This window comes from Anser anser (genome assembly GCF_964211835.1).
Source record: "Anser anser genome assembly, chromosome: 19".
Lineage (NCBI taxonomy): Eukaryota > Metazoa > Chordata > Aves > Anseriformes > Anatidae > Anser > Anser anser.
In genome coordinates this window covers 7,872,568-7,888,635 of record NC_139740.1, presented here as the reverse complement: position 1 = coordinate 7,888,635, position 16,068 = coordinate 7,872,568, and the positions used below count along the sequence as shown (strand labels likewise).

At 43.8% G+C, this 16,068-nt stretch overlaps 1 protein-coding gene across 11 annotated transcripts in view; it reads left to right on the top strand.

The window, feature by feature from the left end:
• UNK (unk zinc finger) overlaps positions 1-16,068 on the top strand; it is a 45,676-nt gene that overhangs the window by 11,471 nt on the left and 18,137 nt on the right. For 5 of the 11 annotated variants that reach the window (XM_083805539.1, XM_083805544.1, XM_083805541.1 and 2 more), the window contains exons 2-9: positions 6,787-6,996; positions 8,598-8,774; positions 9,196-9,326; positions 9,440-9,575; positions 11,144-11,261; positions 12,205-12,289; positions 14,122-14,264; positions 15,551-15,598. In XM_083805539.1, the coding sequence (XP_083661665.1) occupies positions 6,787-6,996; positions 8,598-8,774; positions 9,196-9,326; positions 9,440-9,575; positions 11,144-11,261; positions 12,205-12,289; positions 14,122-14,264; positions 15,551-15,598 (1,048 nt within the window). Of the gene's footprint in view, positions 1-6,786; positions 6,997-8,597; positions 8,779-9,195; positions 9,327-9,439; positions 9,576-11,143; positions 11,262-12,204; positions 12,290-14,121; positions 14,265-15,550; positions 15,599-16,068 lie in introns of all 11 variants that reach the window. The other 6 variants (XM_083805537.1, XM_083805545.1, XM_083805540.1 and 3 more) reach the window with 3 other exon arrangements.

Sequence of the window (16,068 nt, the reverse complement as noted above, 5' to 3'; positions counted from 1 at the left end):
GAGACTGTATTTCAATGTGAAATGACATCTGTTAGTTGTTTTTTTCTAAACAATGGCAAAACACCCCACCACACTCAGCTCCCCCCAGCTGTTTCTTGGAACAAACTTGTCTTAACTCCTGCTCTGATTAGAAAGATGCTGAGCGTTTTCTTGCAGGGGTCTAGGCAGGTTTTAAAGCAGGCTGCAGGCAGAACCCTGCTTTGGGGTGGGGAATGCGGTTTCCCTGTGCCCACCCCTGTGAAGTTTCAGCTCCTGTGAAGCTAGATTGCTTCTTTCATGCTTTTTTTTCTCCCAAATCCCAAGAAATCACGGGAGTGGAAGGCTGCGCTCCCTGTCAGAAAGCTCGCCTTGCATCGAAACGAAAGCATTTTATAAGATGTCTCGGGAAAGGTAGTGTCAAACCCTATTTCTGAAAGGTGTTTGGAGTCCGTGGTTGCTGGCAGCAGTAAAAGCCCCCGAGGCTGGCGCCTCGCTGACCTCCTTGGCGTGCCGAGGAATTCCCTAAAAGCAAAGCCTTCCAGCCACCCTGCCGGTGTGCCAGGAGATGTGGAAGGGTGTTACAGGGAACTGCCGGCACAGAGAAACCCAAATCTCCTCCACAGTATCCATTCTGGGCTAATTATTGTGGAGCCATGCTTTTCTTTAAATCCCCATTTCTTTATTTATTTACAGTCATTCTGGAGCATCTTCTTTGCCCAAAGAGCAAAAACTCCGGAGCAATGTCAGAGCTGCATATCGTGGCTTTCCCTCTGTCAGTAATGATATGTTAGACAAAAGGTACATTAGTAGGATTTTTATTGAGTATCCTGTTGGAATAAGTAGATTCTGTCATGCACCACTGACTCATTTCAATTGGAATACCACAGTTCAGTAAAGGAAAATAATTGAGTCATGGGTTTCTTACTTAAAGCGTGTTTGATATCATCTTTTGTAATAAAATTTTATGAGGGTGAAATGAATTTAGAGAGCTGATTAAATATGGACAGCTCTTTTCCCCTTGCGTTGGGTTGGCTCTCCGAGCTTAAAAAGAAAACAGAGGTTTTGAAAATATTTTCAGTAGATAAGCCGTATTGAATTTGAAACATCTATATCTACAGTTACATTATTTTTTCCTGGGTTTTGCAATGCTGCCTACTTTGCAGGAGTGTGTTGGGTAAGCACGTCGGGCTTGCTTCAGACAAGTCAGTGTTAGCTTGAACCACTCGTTTAAACTTTGAAGCAATGCTGGTAATTTTATTTATTTATTTATTCCTAAGCTGAATTAGGGAAACTTTGAGCAGCCTGCTGCCTGGGCAGGTGGGTGCTGAGGGGATCTTCCAGCAGAGGAAAGCCGGGGACCAGCCGGGAGCAGTGACCTCTGTTCGCGCAGCAGCGCTCAGAAAGCTCTGCCCGGGGCTGCGGTGTGCTGGGACCACCTGAAACTTTACAGAGAGGTCTGTGGCGTAGCCTTGTGCTGTCCTGTCTGAAACAGCAGGATGTCACGGATGTAAAAAGGCCAGCAAAAGCCCACGGCATTCTCAGCTGGTTTATGCCGATAAAATTATATTTTTGCTGCATGATCCTGTCTGTCGAGAGATGCAGGCAGACAGGACTAAAATAAATGTTAATGGCATGAGAGCATTTTCTTCCTTATCTCTGAAATCTTATCAGGAAGTGGAGGTTTGTTTTCTTTTTTTTTTCTTTTTTTAAACAAAAGGCACTTTATTTGCGGGATTCTCGGTTAGATTTACCTGAGAGCGACCCACGCCGCCTCTTGCAAGTGGCTTCATGTGACGGGAGCTGCTGCGGGGATGGAGCCTCATGGCTGGGGGAATGGGGCTGCTGGGCTCCCAGGAAAGGTGTCCGTGGTTTATTTCGGTCTCACACCACAAAACCCAGCACCAGTCACTCACGTGGGCCTCTACGAGGGGTGCTTTAGCACAGTTGTGTGGGTGTAGGCACCCACCACGTGTGTGCAGAACCTGGATGACGCTGGCATTAGGTCTCCCTGCTGTCCTACTTGTACAGGCAGTGCCTTAGTCCGGATTAGCCAATTACCTAATGGTTTTCTCTCTGCTGTCCTACTGCTGCAGAAGATTTCGATCCCGTTTGTCAGCCTCGGTGCTCTCTTTGGGCCCGAAAGGAATTTTGGCAGAAAGGGAATTGACGGGGAGGAGTGAGGGGGGCTGCGAGGAGAGGAGCCCGTCCTGGGGCTCGCAGAAAGACTTCAGACAGCGCAGGGGTGCTGGAAGGGAAGGAGGGCCCGGCTTTGTGTTGTGGGAAGAACAGGGATTTGGAGGAGTTGTTTTTCTCCTTTCTTTTCCACGTTCGTCAATAGTGCCTCTCCCCCAAGTCCTGATCCCTCTGCTGTAAAGCAGAGACTTCTCTTCTGGCGTCATTGTGCGTCTTCCAGTGATTTCAGGGAGCTTTGGGAAAGGCTTTTAACGAGGAATTTAGAGCTCAGCTGTCTTCATGCGTTACCAGCACATTTTCCTGAATTGAGCTCACGCCAGTGCATGCGTGACTTTTATCAAGTTTGGCAGGAAGTCTGCGGCCCTGGAACAAGTTATGGATGCAGGTATCCTGCGCGCTGCGCTGCTTGAGCTCGCCGGCTGCTCGCACAGCCAAACCAGCAAAGCTGCAGCAAACCGAGCAATCTTTGCAGCAGCAGGTGAGGAATGCGACCAGGACAAGGCTGCAATTACTGAGTTTGCAAATGAAGCTTCTCAGTTAGTTTCTTCTTGTGTTTTTCTTCCCCGTTTTGGGTTTGAATTTTTTTTTGTTGGTGACATTTGGAAGTGCAATCTTGGATCTTCCCCCTGCCCATCTTTCCGCCTGCAGCTCCCGAAGCAGGTTGCAGCTCGATTCCCCCCCCAGGGCAGGGGGGGAACTGGCTGCAGTTGCTGGCTGCAGATGTAAACACTTGCTGAGCTGCTGCTAGCAGTTACAGGCAGTTGGCAGTTCCCCCGCTAGTGTAAACTCTCGTGGAGAGTAATTGCTGCCCCTTCCCACTTCCCAGCCCGCAGGAAGTGGGATTTCAGCAAAGCAAAATTCTTGGTGTGTCGTCCCCCCCATGCCAGGACTTTGCAGCTCCTTTCAGCCTCCGGGAGTTCCCAAAGCTAGTTGGGAGAAGTCATCTTTCCTCTTGTCTTCCTAGTGAAAGAAGCTTTCGTTCCTAGTAGTGTCTGTCCCGCTCAGCAGCAAGTTCAGTTCAGCCCAGTGACTTTGATAGGCATTGTTCTGCCCAGTATTGTCTTATTTGTTTAGACAAATTGCATTTGTCTTTGGTAGGAATCGTAAATTATAAGGTTTCCTCCAGGAACCTGGGTGTTGCCGTAGACATAACGTAGTATCAGGAGAAGATCATGCTATGTGCTTTCTGCTTCTTAAAAAATTATGAGCTTGAAAATATGAAATAAAGCACTTTCTCTTGTGTTATATGTGTGTTAAGTAGACCAATGCAAAACTGATCAGTTTCATGTCTTTTTTTTTTTCCTAACAAATATAGAAGTAACTCCTATGTGAAGTGGGGTACTAATTTTTCTGCCCCTCATGTAGAGTTTCCTGAGGTCTTCAGAGAGTTGAGAAATGTGAGTTATCATTGCTAGATTTCCTCTTCCTGTAAAGGCATGGCATTTGGCTGACATGCTGTGAAATATGTACCAGTTATCAACATGTTTTCTGTTTGAAGGGTCGTTCAAAAATTCCTTTTCCCAAGTCCACTGGGAAAATATTTGCGGAGACCATGCATGCCAGGAGGATCTGTCACGACAGTGTGTTCTGCGTTTTTCTTTAGAGCCTTTGCCGAGAGATTATTGAAATATTAATAGCATTCTGCTTAGTGAGCAATTGCATTGCAGTCGTGCAGTCCGTATATCCTTTCTCTGTTCCCAAAACACATGTGGTTTGGACGTCTTTCATATATTTTAATGCAAAGTGGCTGGTTGAGTGGCCCGTGTTCCCCCAAAGGAGCCAAAACTCAATTCATAAATCAAGAAAATAGAGGCCTATGAGGCAATTTACCATTCAGACTATTGTGGAGGAGGGTGATTTAAAATGTTATAGTGGGCTGAAAAAAAAAGAAGAACCCAAAGCAGTGATTGAAAGGTTTGAAATGACTGAGTTAATGTGACAACTCTGGTTTTCCTCTGTTGGGCTTGATGGCAAAGGTGATGGTGCGCAGTTAATGTGTTGCTGCCGAGCTCGGTGATACCTGTTTGCGGGGCTCATTTTGAAATTAAGAGTGAGAGATCATTTATTTAATAGACAGCATCAAAGCATGAGTTTCTGATGAAGCGAGTTAGGTGTTAAACACTTCTCAGGTGAACCATTTACTTATGTAATTATCTCTCATTTATATTATAATAAATGTTTCTCCAGGGAGTTTAGCCAATCATGAAATGCAATTAATTTTCAAATGCTCTTCAGCAACAATTGACACTCCAGAGACTGATCTCCCTCGGCAGTGTGTACATTTTTAAACTCTCCAGTTAAAGCAAAGCCATTTCAGCTTGTTGATCGTATATTTTTAGTTTTCCTTTTATTTTTTTTACACAGTGTTTCATACATGCCTTTCACTAGAGGACTGGAGTGCTGGGCTTGATGCCCGGGTGGTTTAGTTCTGGTATCTCCCCTCAGGTCCCAGAGCACTGGTGAGGTTCAGGATGCTGGTCCTCAGATTAAGCCTGGACTCTTCACTCACTGTGGTGAAGATGAATGCTCTTTTGGTTTCCGTCGCTGGCTCTGTATGCTGTATGACACTGGCTGGGGCACGTAGCCCCTGTTTTGCTGTTCTCTGCATGTAAAACAGCAGCAGCATAAAAATGAAACCTCCTCTCTAAGGTGTATGTGGAGACGTCTGGGTGGAAGGGCCTGGCTGGTGACCAGGCCGTATCCCTCAGAGCAGTCAGCTCATGCTGCTTAAGTTTGCTTAATTCACTTTCTAACCTAAGTGTTGTTACAGTCACTTCTCTTCTAAGTCTTATTAGCACACTGATAAGATAAAATAATCTGGACAGTTCCGCCTTCTACACCTGTACTTGGTCCAACAGCTTGGAAAGCTGTCCAAGCATGGATTAATTCTCTTGAGACATTCCCTTTTCAGATGAACTGCTGTGCTTGGAGCGGGGACCTCCATTTGAACGGAGCTGGCTTTTTAAAAGCCAAAAGGAACAAAGCGGTGTTGTTAGCCCTCGCCTACTCCAAACGGACCTGTTTCTGCATGCTGCCTCTGCTTTTTCTGGCATTAAGCATTAGGCCCAAGTGTGGATATTGGTCCAGGGATGGGTGGGCTTGGGGTGCAAAGGGCATGCGGCCTTCACAAATCCAGGGCGAAGGCACATCCCACATCTTTGGAGGCTAAAGAGGAGGAGCGTTTATCCTTCCGCACTGGCAAAATCCCATGTAGGAAAGCTCTCACCACTGATAGTCTCTTCTCAGAGCAAACAGATAAAATCACTTTTGTTGCATACACGTGTTTTCCTGAGGCTTTCTCCTCAGCCAGGGGCGAGGAGGAAAGGATACTTCATTTACAGCTGTTGCTCTCTGAATGAGTTCAGTACGATATCTGTAAATACATCTTCAGGCATCAAGCACATTTCCATTTATTTAGAAGTGTGATAGATTGTATGGTATGGGAATGAATACCTCAGAAATTCCTGTACTCCGTTGTTTTGCCTTGATATACACACACAGCTCAAAATGAGTCCGCATCTGCTGTTAGATCACCCTGTTGCTTCTAGCAGAATGCCAGCACTTATCTGACCGACAGATTTTGTTCCTCACTGCTTTAAACCTCTAAACAGAAGAGACCAGAGCGTGACCTGTTGTGGGAGGCAGTTACACCCGGTCTGCTCTGGGCCCTCTGTGGTGTTGTTGGAGCCTCACCCCATGGGGTTCGGGTCCAAGCTGCTCAAGCTGATGGCGTGTTCCCCCAAAATACCTGGGGGGGTCCCTGGGGGGTTTCAGGCAGCATGGACTTGGTAAGCACCTCCACACAGATCACAGTCAGTCAGATCATCGTGTTGATCTAAACCATTTTGTAATCCTCTACAATCTGGGTTTAGAGACTGTCATTAGTGTCACAAATAAAAGCTTGTGACTTGTTTAGTTCTCAGGATAAAAGAAGGCACGTACTTTACTTTCAGAGAATTACATATGAAAGTAAAGCACCATAAGCTTTGAGGATAGTTATGCTGCTTTTCAAGAGTGAGTCCTGAATTCACAAGATCGCAAGAGAGAAATGGATTAATTTTATATTTGCAGCTGACCACGTACCTGAAGGAGAAAGAGGAAACTAGGAGGAAAATGGGTGGAAAAGTTGGAAAAGTTTTTGTGTTTTTTTTTTTTTTAATCTTTCACTAACTTGAAGGTTTAAACAAGGAAGTCTATTTTATTGATTTATTCTTTTAAAACTGAACTGTAAGGGGAGGAAACCCTTTTTGCCCACGTCTCAGATTTAGAGATAGAAATGGTTGGAAAGGTACTTAAGAGCTGTCTTTTCTCACAAACTGTTTTCTAAGATTGTGAAAAGCCTCTTTGCAATGACACTGAAAGACACAAAGTGATTTCAGCTACTTTTAGCCTTCCATTTTGTATTAACTGGCCTGGTAACTGATACCTGCCCCTTACGGACAACCAGCAGCTTCCAACCTGCAGTGCTGAGAGGAAAAATCAGGCGGGTGTGGGAAGGACAGCGTGCACCTCTGTGACAGATGCTCTGGTTTGGCACGGGCTCTGTGGGGAAATTGGTTATCTCCAACCACCATCCCAGTCCTAAAATTCTGCTTTATGGGCTTCTGTCTGCAGTTACCTGAAGGAGTTCCGCACGGAGCAGTGCCCTCTCTTCGTGCAGCACAAGTGCACTCAGCACCGGCCCTACACTTGCTTCCACTGGCACTTTGTCAACCAGCGTCGTCGCAGATCTATCCGCCGCCGGGATGGTACATTTAACTACAGCCCTGACATCTACTGTACCAAGTATGACGAGACCACAGGAATCTGCCCAGAAGGAGATGAGTGAGTAAAGACTGCACCCTGCTTTTCAGGCATTAGGCTTTTGGGATCTTTCCAGTGATGATTCCAGCCAGGTCTTGTAGAGATGAGGCAAGTCAGCAGCAAAGCAGCTTTGTAACATACGTACCATGAGGACAGATGTAAAAACTGTAGTAGCAATCCCTGTACTCCAGGCCTGCTGCAGAGATGATACCAAAGTTGATGGGAATTCAGCTGTCATGCGTTTTTAGCAAAGCTGGTGTGAAAAACAGCTAGCTGACAAATGGACTGAGAGAGATTCTTCCTGTAAGTCCCTAACTGTCAAATTATAGCTTTTGCTCAGTAGCTTTATAGCTCCATTTTTAACAGATTGCTGAAAGAGTAGGAATTTTGTCCTCAATCTGTCCCTGAATTATCCATCCCCAGCTTTTTAAATCATATTCATTACTTGGCAGTTTGTTTTGTCTTCGTGAACTTTTAAGAAGCCAGTAGGGAAAGGTCAGGTACCCGGAATAAGGCAACAGGAGGAAGAGTTTGTTTTGTTGGGTTTTCCCTCCTTGTGACTGTGGTAAGTTTAAGTGAGAGGTGCGAGTGTTTTTGCTGTGTATGTGGCAGATTCCTGCAATTAATGGGTTAACACAGCAATATGACTTCACCCACGTGACAGATGTGGAAGAATAAATAGTGTAGCCAAACTGTGGTCAAATATAGAGAGTGTTTTATATAGAGATGCTATAGGAAGATGGAATTTCAGTTCCCTTTCTTCGTGCCAGTATAAACACACACAGAAAAATGCTATTTATTGGGAAAATAATATCTTTTTTGCCCGATTAAGTAAAGATCTTGTGGCTGCAGCAGAGTGGAATAAATCCCTAGCATGAGGCCTCTGTTTCAATACTTTTCTTCCTTGGTATAAGAGAACTGGAAGGGATTGGAAAAATAAGATATTTGGGGCCTTTGGCTTCTAGATCACTGGCTCGTACCTGGCTCAAATTCAACAAATGAAAACTGCTGCTCTCTCAAAATCCTGCTGATTTGTATTTTTAGCTGAACGCTGCAACATATAAACTTCACCTATTCTATCATGTTCTTTTTATATTTCCCAGTGTAGATTATTCTTTTCCTGCCTAGGAGGGGAAACAAAACACCAATTAAAATGTTATAATTCTCCTTTTTTGTCCTGTGCTCTGCATAAAGGATGCATCTGGCTATAGATAGACTGTCGCAGCCCTGTAGGAGTACATCAGCAGGAAACAGTAACAGCACGAAGTCTAGATGGGCTGCTGAGGAAATGCTATGTGCCATGTGACGTCCCTTCAATCATGGCTAGTGTATCAGAACGCCTTGACAGTGTCCTTGCTCTTTTCCAGATCCCTGGCAGTCACTAGGGTAGAATAATAAGCTGCTGCTGGCTTAATAATTCTGTTGTCTGTTTGGGAGGGAAACTATTAAATACTGTGCAGTGACAGGTTTAAGGGTTCTTTGTAATGTTGGAAGGCACAATAGGAGAAGGAGAGTTAGCAAAAGCGTTGTCAACCGTATCCTATATTGGCAATGTGTCTTCTGATAGTGTTGAGTCTGTGTGACTAAACTGTGTCTGTTCTTCCCCTTCTTCTGTACTTTAGATGCCCCTTCTTGCACAGAACTACTGGAGACACAGAGAGGAGGTATCACTTGCGCTACTACAAAACTGGAATCTGCATCCATGAGACAGACTCCAAGGGAAACTGCACGAAGAACGGAGTCCACTGCGCTTTTGCTCATGGGCCCCATGATCTACGCTCTCCGGTGTATGACATCAGGTTAGTAGGGCATGGGGCTGTGTACGAAAAGGGTAATTTCTGGGCCCAGGTGATTGAAAGGCCCTATTGCTTCAGAGTGAAATGCTTGGTGTTGTAGTGATTATGATGTACCCGTTCCTAATAAGGCAAATCTACAAAATCTCCAGGGAGGATGCTCAAAATGGGGAGGGGAGAGAGCACACTTTAAACTAGTTGTGATGTGGGGACTGGTGGAGGCATCAAAATAGTGCATCTGGAATTCTCAGGGGATGAAGAGCATGTATTGCAGTTACCGTTTGACTAAGGATGTTCTGACAAAAAAAAGAAAGTATGAATGAAATGCACCCACTTCAGAATTGTTGCATGGTATGTCACAGTTTTTATAGGCATTTATCTGTCTCCACCTGCTCAATCTGTTGTTCACTTAATTCTGTCCACCAAGGGAGCTTCAGGCCATGGAGGCTTTGCAGAATGGTCAGACTACATCAGAAGGTGGCATAGAGGGTCAGTCTGCAGTTGCTGCTAGCCATGCTATGATAGAGAAAATACTCAGCGAGGAGCCAAGGTGGCAAGGTGAGTGTCAATTAAACTCTGTGCATTTGTGGAGTGCATGTTGCTGTTAAAGTCTTTTGTGTAATAAATACAGGTCGTGTTAATCTCTGACTAACTGGTTATGTCTCTTGCAGATACAACGTATGTGTTGGGAAATTACAAGACAGAGCAATGTAAGAAACCCCCCCGCCTCTGTCGCCAGGGTTATGCCTGTCCCTACTACCACAATAGCAAAGACAGAAGAAGAAGCCCAAGAAAACACAAATACAGGTAATCCTGGGCCTGGGTCTTCTGTTTCCCAGCTGAGTGGTGAGGTATAATAGAAGCCTGTAAGGAGGAAGGATTTAGGATTTTCTCTGCTAGATAGTTTTTTTTTTAGTGTGCCTCTAAGGCCTTTACTGACAGATATGATGGACTCTTACTTCCATCGAGGAGATGGGGTAACAAATAAACAGGGAGTTCTGCTTTATAGAGGAACCAGTGTCTCTAATAAATAACTGTTGCTAAATCATGTTACCACTGGTTTTATGGTGAACAGGATCTGCCTCTGTCTTCCCCTTCTCAAATAAACTCTTGCTTTAAAAAGCAGTGCAAGAAAAAAAATAATCCCCATCTAGACAAACTCTCACAGCAGTGTTTTCATGGGTAAAGGATTCAGAATCATCAGGCTGCTTGTTGTATGTGCCCGGTGATGGGGATCGTGAGGCACAGTGTGACCTGTACTGTAGCTGGACGTGCATTCCTAACCAACTGCTAAAGACTGCTTTTGAGGCACCAGGGTGTTCTTGTCACTCAGCTGTCCCTGGATTTTTCGGCATGCTGCGTCTCCCTGAACGAGTTTTATCCAAGTTATAGGCCCTCATTTCCTCTAACACAACAGAGCTTTTGTTGTGATCTCAGTGGGGCTTTTCCTTAGTTCCCTTTTGAAAAACATAAGAGCAGACCAGAAAGCCAGGAGAGAAAATACAGTGGATGTTCTCACTTCCCCTCCCCACCCCCAGCATTCACAGAAATTTTTGAATCAATACTGAAGTTCTGTATTTAAAAAACATAAAAAATCCAAGGAACATTAATCCCAACACCTTCAGGAGAAGCAGGAACAATAAGCCAGTCTTCAGACAGCAGCCACGTGCTTTCTGCCTGTCTGGGTACTTTGGGGAAGGGAAGAGGTGAAAGCTTCTCCCCTCCTGATCTCTTCTTGCTTCTGTGTTGCTTTCCCCACCCCCAGCTGATGTGGCTGCCTCTTCTGTGCAGGCATCTGCTGCTGCTGCTGTCTGCTTCCCTCTGCTGTTGTTTTGGGGAATGGATAAGAGCATAAAGGGCAGAGGAAGGAGGTCACAGCAAAAATTCAAACCTGGGAAACGGAACTGTTCCCAGCTGGGAGAGAGAAAATAGGTTTGCCTCTTCCCCAGTGACCTGACTCAGCCTCTGTTCCACATGGCCACACTACAACCCTGGAAACATACCACTGGAAGGGTATTATGTGTTTTAGGATTAGCCAATTAACTTGTTAGCTTTCTATGAATGTACAGTTCCAAAAGAGAAACCAGACCTTGCATCTCTGACACTAATCACATCAGCTGCTAATATTGCTGAGTTACGTTGGTTCAGGTTGTATTAGGTTTCAGACAAAGAGCTAAGCCATGCTACTTTCATTGGGAAGTTGGGAGAGGGGGAGGAAGATGCAATAGCAGCACTGTGGGGGCTGAGGAAGCAGCAGTCAGCCAAAGGGATTGTACAGCTGGGGCGGGCAGCCGAGCCTGGTTCCCAATTGAAGAAGCAAAGCTCAAAACACATTTGTGCATCTGATGCAGTCTGCCGCTACCTTATTTCCACAGATCTTCGCCATGTCCCAGTGTGAAACATGGAGACGAGTGGGGAGATCCTACCAAGTGTGAAAATGGAGACTCGTGCCAATACTGCCACACTCGCACAGAGCAGCAGTTCCATCCAGAGGTACAGTAACCTGCTCTGAGTTCGGTAGCTGACTAGAAAAGCAAATGAATTCCTGGTTTATGTGATAAATTAACGTGCCAGCTGGGACAGTGTGGTGCTGCTTGCGGTGTGGTCCTGGGATACAGAGAAACTGCATGTTGGAAACTGAAATTCAGCTGCTTGACAGAGGTACCTTTAGGGAGATCGTATGGGAAGAGGTAAGAGAAGTGGGTGAAGACTCAGGTGTAAGAACGGACTCATGAGCAGGGGTCCTTTTGAAAGCAGGGTTGTGGGTTTTCAGGTGAGCGCACAGCATCTGTTTTTGTGAGGAAAAACTGGCTGATGATGATTGTGCTGAACCATAAATACCCACAAACTGGTGCTACAACCTACCAAGCTCTTAGATTGTGCATGTGCAGAGGATTCCTGTATCCTTACAGAAAGTTTAATAAAGACTTTGTCCTAGTCTGCTTCGTGTTACAGTGTTGAAAATCTTTGTTGGGCCTGTATCAGCAAAGTAACCATTGTCACTGCCTGTCAAACGGGTGGAAGGGAAATAATCCATTTCCTACAACCATTGTCAACAGTTTGTAATTTTCCTTGCAAACATGGCTGTAGCTTTCTGGGCTGTTATCTACCAAGAGTTTCCTACCTTTTAGCACTTTGAACATCCATGGAGCTCCCAGTGAGACTGAGGGAGTTGATGGCAAACTAGTAACCTTTGGGAGCTGACTGTGATGGGGGTGTTCTTTGCCTGAGCATAACTGTAATGGGCATATTCTGGTGCTCCTGTAGCTATAGTAGGTTTTATAATAGTGGGTCACCCTGAAATCTGCTGGCCTTTTTGCCTTTTGTCTGTGTTTCTATCTTGCCATTGAGTCTCTTCACAGTATTTTTGTACCTGGGCTGCCAGTCACTGTTTTTCCTGTTCATGTCTGGTTGTTTTTTTTTTTCCCGTCCTTAGATCTACAAATCCACCAAGTGCAATGATATGCAGCAGTCTGGCAGCTGTCCCCGAGGACCCTTCTGTGCCTTTGCACATGTAGAACGTACGTGGGCTGCTTCTCTCATCTTTCATGGATGTTTGAAATTGAAGCTATGGAGAGCTTCTGGCCAGAACAGATAGCTTAAAATATAGGGCCACAAAGAGCTTCTGTGAAAGATTTTCAGAAACAAAGTATTAACTTTGATAATTTCTATAAAACTGTGCTAGTGAGAGGTGTTAACAGAGCTGAAGGCAGTAGGTAGTCCTGTTGCACTGTCCCTTGAAGCATTTTTCCTTCTGTCTTTCACTTGCTCAGTTCTCCATATGTCAGTTTAGGAGAACGAACAGAGTTGAGAGCTGCTTGTCTTCTGTACATAGATGAACAGTTCATAGCTAAGTTGCAAACTGGTTTAATTTTAAAAAGCTGAGGATAAAATTACGGGTTATAGATAACATATTGATCTGTTCTACAAATTAAATAGCATTTTACTATTTATGTTTTGCTTAAGGTTTAAATCTTCAAGTTGGTGAAGAAAAATACGTAGCTTTTTTGTCCACTGTTCCTCAAGTCTGCTTTTCTTACTAGCTCCTTGGTTTATAGAGCATTATTTCAATCCATTCGTAGGTAACGGTTAGCTCCCAAGTCCTATGGCTCATACTCAGTTTTTGCACTCCAGTTTCACTGTTGAATTTGCAGTAATTAGAGCAGGTTACGTATAAGTCAGTAGATTGGCTCTGATACTGCCTTGCTCATGGCCTTGAGCACATCTCTTTGTTATTTGATTATCCTTTGTGAATGGTGGAATTAGTAATTGCTACCTTTGTCAAAGAATGGTGAGAGTAAATTCCCTACCGTTTACAGAGCTCCTTTATAGGAAGCCTGGTAGACAAGCAGTGATTATAGCTAGGGCTGTGGGCTATAGTGGCCCAAAACACAATAATGCAACTGCACCGTTTGATGCTGCAAGCTCAAGAGAGAACGAAATCTTGATAGAGAAATAGCATTTAGCAAAGTCTCTCATCTATAACACAGCATTTTTGTTTAGGAGATGCCTTGTTCATAGCAACGTAACTGTACTTGATACTATAAAAAAGCCAGAATAATATTCTGTGGCTAGCTAGGTCACTCAGTCCTGGTTATTTCTCGTGCAATCTTATGGAATTGTATGTGTGTATATATATATTTTCAGTCCTTTCTTATTAAGGTGAGCACTGAGGACCTAATTAATTTGAAATAACACAAGTACATTTATTGTACATGCTCTTAGCATGAGTTTTGCTGATTATTAACAAGAAACATGTTAGAAATAAGTACGTTAAAGATATTGCAATATAAGTATGGTGCCTATTGTGTAGATCTTGTAAAGATGCTGAGCTGTATTAGATGGAAAGACTACAAGTCTGCAGCAGCTCTACTCCACCTTCCAAGTCAATGACACTTTCTTTTTGTGTGGTTGACAGCTGTACGCCTTTCTATGTATGTTACTTTCTTTTGGTAATGGTTTCTACTGAGAGCAGATGGGAACTTATCTCCCTCGGCTAATTATAACGCACCCATCAACTTTGTGCCTAGCAAAGAAGGAAGCCCTGCTTAGTTCAAGACAGCTGAATGAATAACACACAATTCATGCAAGGAAGATAATTTTGGAGCAGTGTTAACAGACTAATGAGCAGCACAGTGTACAAGTGGTGACAGTAATAATGTAAGGACTATTTGATTAAAAGGAACTATTTGCCAGATAAGGTTGCTCCTTGCTTCTGTTCTGCTTTTAAGTAGGTGTTTGTGGAACATTTCTTCTCTCAATAATATCTAACTATTCTTGTTCATAAATGTCTTGTGGTCCATTGCAATTGTACAGCTTTGAGTAATGTTCCATGTGCTTTTATTTCTTCCAGAGCCTCCTCTCAATGAAGATTTACAGCAATCCTCGGCTGTGTCTAGCCCTACCCAGACAGGCCCTGTGATGTATATGCCATCAGCAGCTGGTGATTCTGTTCCAGTCAGCCCCTCCAGCCCACATGCTCCGGACCTTAGCAATGTATGTAGCACTGTGAGGAGGCCTTGTATGTGCTTTATAAATCTGGATTTCTCTGAGTTGCTGTACTTCCTTCTCTAAGAAGAGAAATCTTAAAGTATCCAGAGAGACAAAGGATATGACATTCTTCTTTCAGATGTCAACTCCATGCTTTGTAGAGGGATCTGTTTGTTTGGCACATACAGTTCAGTGGTTTTAGTATTGTCATTTCACCTATAAAATTTCTGAGCCTTCCTTTCTGCGCAAAGCTTGTTGATGCACTTTCAGGAAAGTGCAATAACACTGTACATGAAGTCCAGTGCCTTCGTGTCTGGAGGTACATATCAGGCTCGGTTTCCCAAGTACTCATTAAAGGCTGTGAGCCAATATAATCTAAAGTACATAACTACAATTGAGTTTGTTTACATACGTAAACTCAGAGGCTTAGCCTGCGCATGTTGTGTGTTGCATTATAGGATATCCTTGTTTCCCTCCCTCTTTTCCTTCTGGATATAGCTAAACACTGCAATATGTTTAAATAATGCCCCAGAGTATTGGTAGTACTTCTGGCTGTACACACAAGGAAGATTTTCAAATGCTGAATGGAAACACACAGAAAGATGATAAGCATATGGAATGCTAGACCACTTCATTTTTTTTTAGTTCTTGAAGTCTTTCCTGTTTGCACTGCTGTTGATAAGGTGTGTAACCTTTTCAAATGGTTGGTCAAGGTTTTGAGAAAGCAAAATAGCGTGAGTTTAACTGGCTTCAAACTGGTCAGGATGAAGTGAACTCATTTAGGACCTGTTTTATCCTATTTGAAAAGAGAAACTGATAGTTTGATTTTTATTAGTGCCAAAGCCAACCAACAGTTCATAGTTCTGCTGAATTTGATTGCAACTAGAATTCCAAACAGATCTTGGAAAGACTGGACATAGTATTTTCTCCTGGTAAATAACACTGTAGAAAGAAGTAAAAACCAGAAGCCCTTTATCCTACAAATATATCAGCTAAATGCTCTGAAAACTGCAACAAAATTAACAATCTCTTCCACTTAATAGCCCATTTAGGTCTTTTTCTATCTCCAGCTTTTTACTCTTTTAAACAGTCTCTTTACGAATCTTTGGATGTAAGCCACAAGGCAACACATGTCTTTCTGTGACTTCATCACTCCACAGGGCATCTGCATGTAGCTTGCAAACAAATATGGCTTTGCTGGTGATCATTTTACATGATGAATTAATCAAAGGAAAAGGTCCCTCTAGCAGCCAGCCTCACGTGGCGTGTTCTGTTTTGTATTTGTACTGTAGGTGTGGAGTAAAGCAGGAACTCTGCCAACTAGCCCCACCTCCACCACAGTGAGTAGTAACTTTGCGACTGTAGGGAAGCGTGGACAGCAGAATGTCTGTATAAAAACTAAATCAAAACATTGTAGGATGCTCCCTCTTCCTAATGCAAGCCCAAACTGTGCCATGTTTGAATCTGTGGTATCAGTAATTGTCTAAATGTTGTTTGAAACACAGTCATGTTTGCCAGTGCAGGCAAATAACTGATAATAATCCCAGAGAAATGGGATGTCTGCACTGATCCACATAGGCTCTTTCTCTAAAACTCCTCTTAATCTCCTTTGCTGCTGTTTGTGGCTTCATCTACAGTGCAAAACTAGACTTGTTGCATGTGGTTGTGATCCCTGATTACAGTCCAAAGAACAGAACTGTTGGAAATCCCTTTTTTTAATGCAGCTGTTGATACTTGAGTTGCATTTGCATTAAAACTTTCAGATTTCCAACTGGAAAACAAAAAATGCAGCATTACACATAGCTTAAAT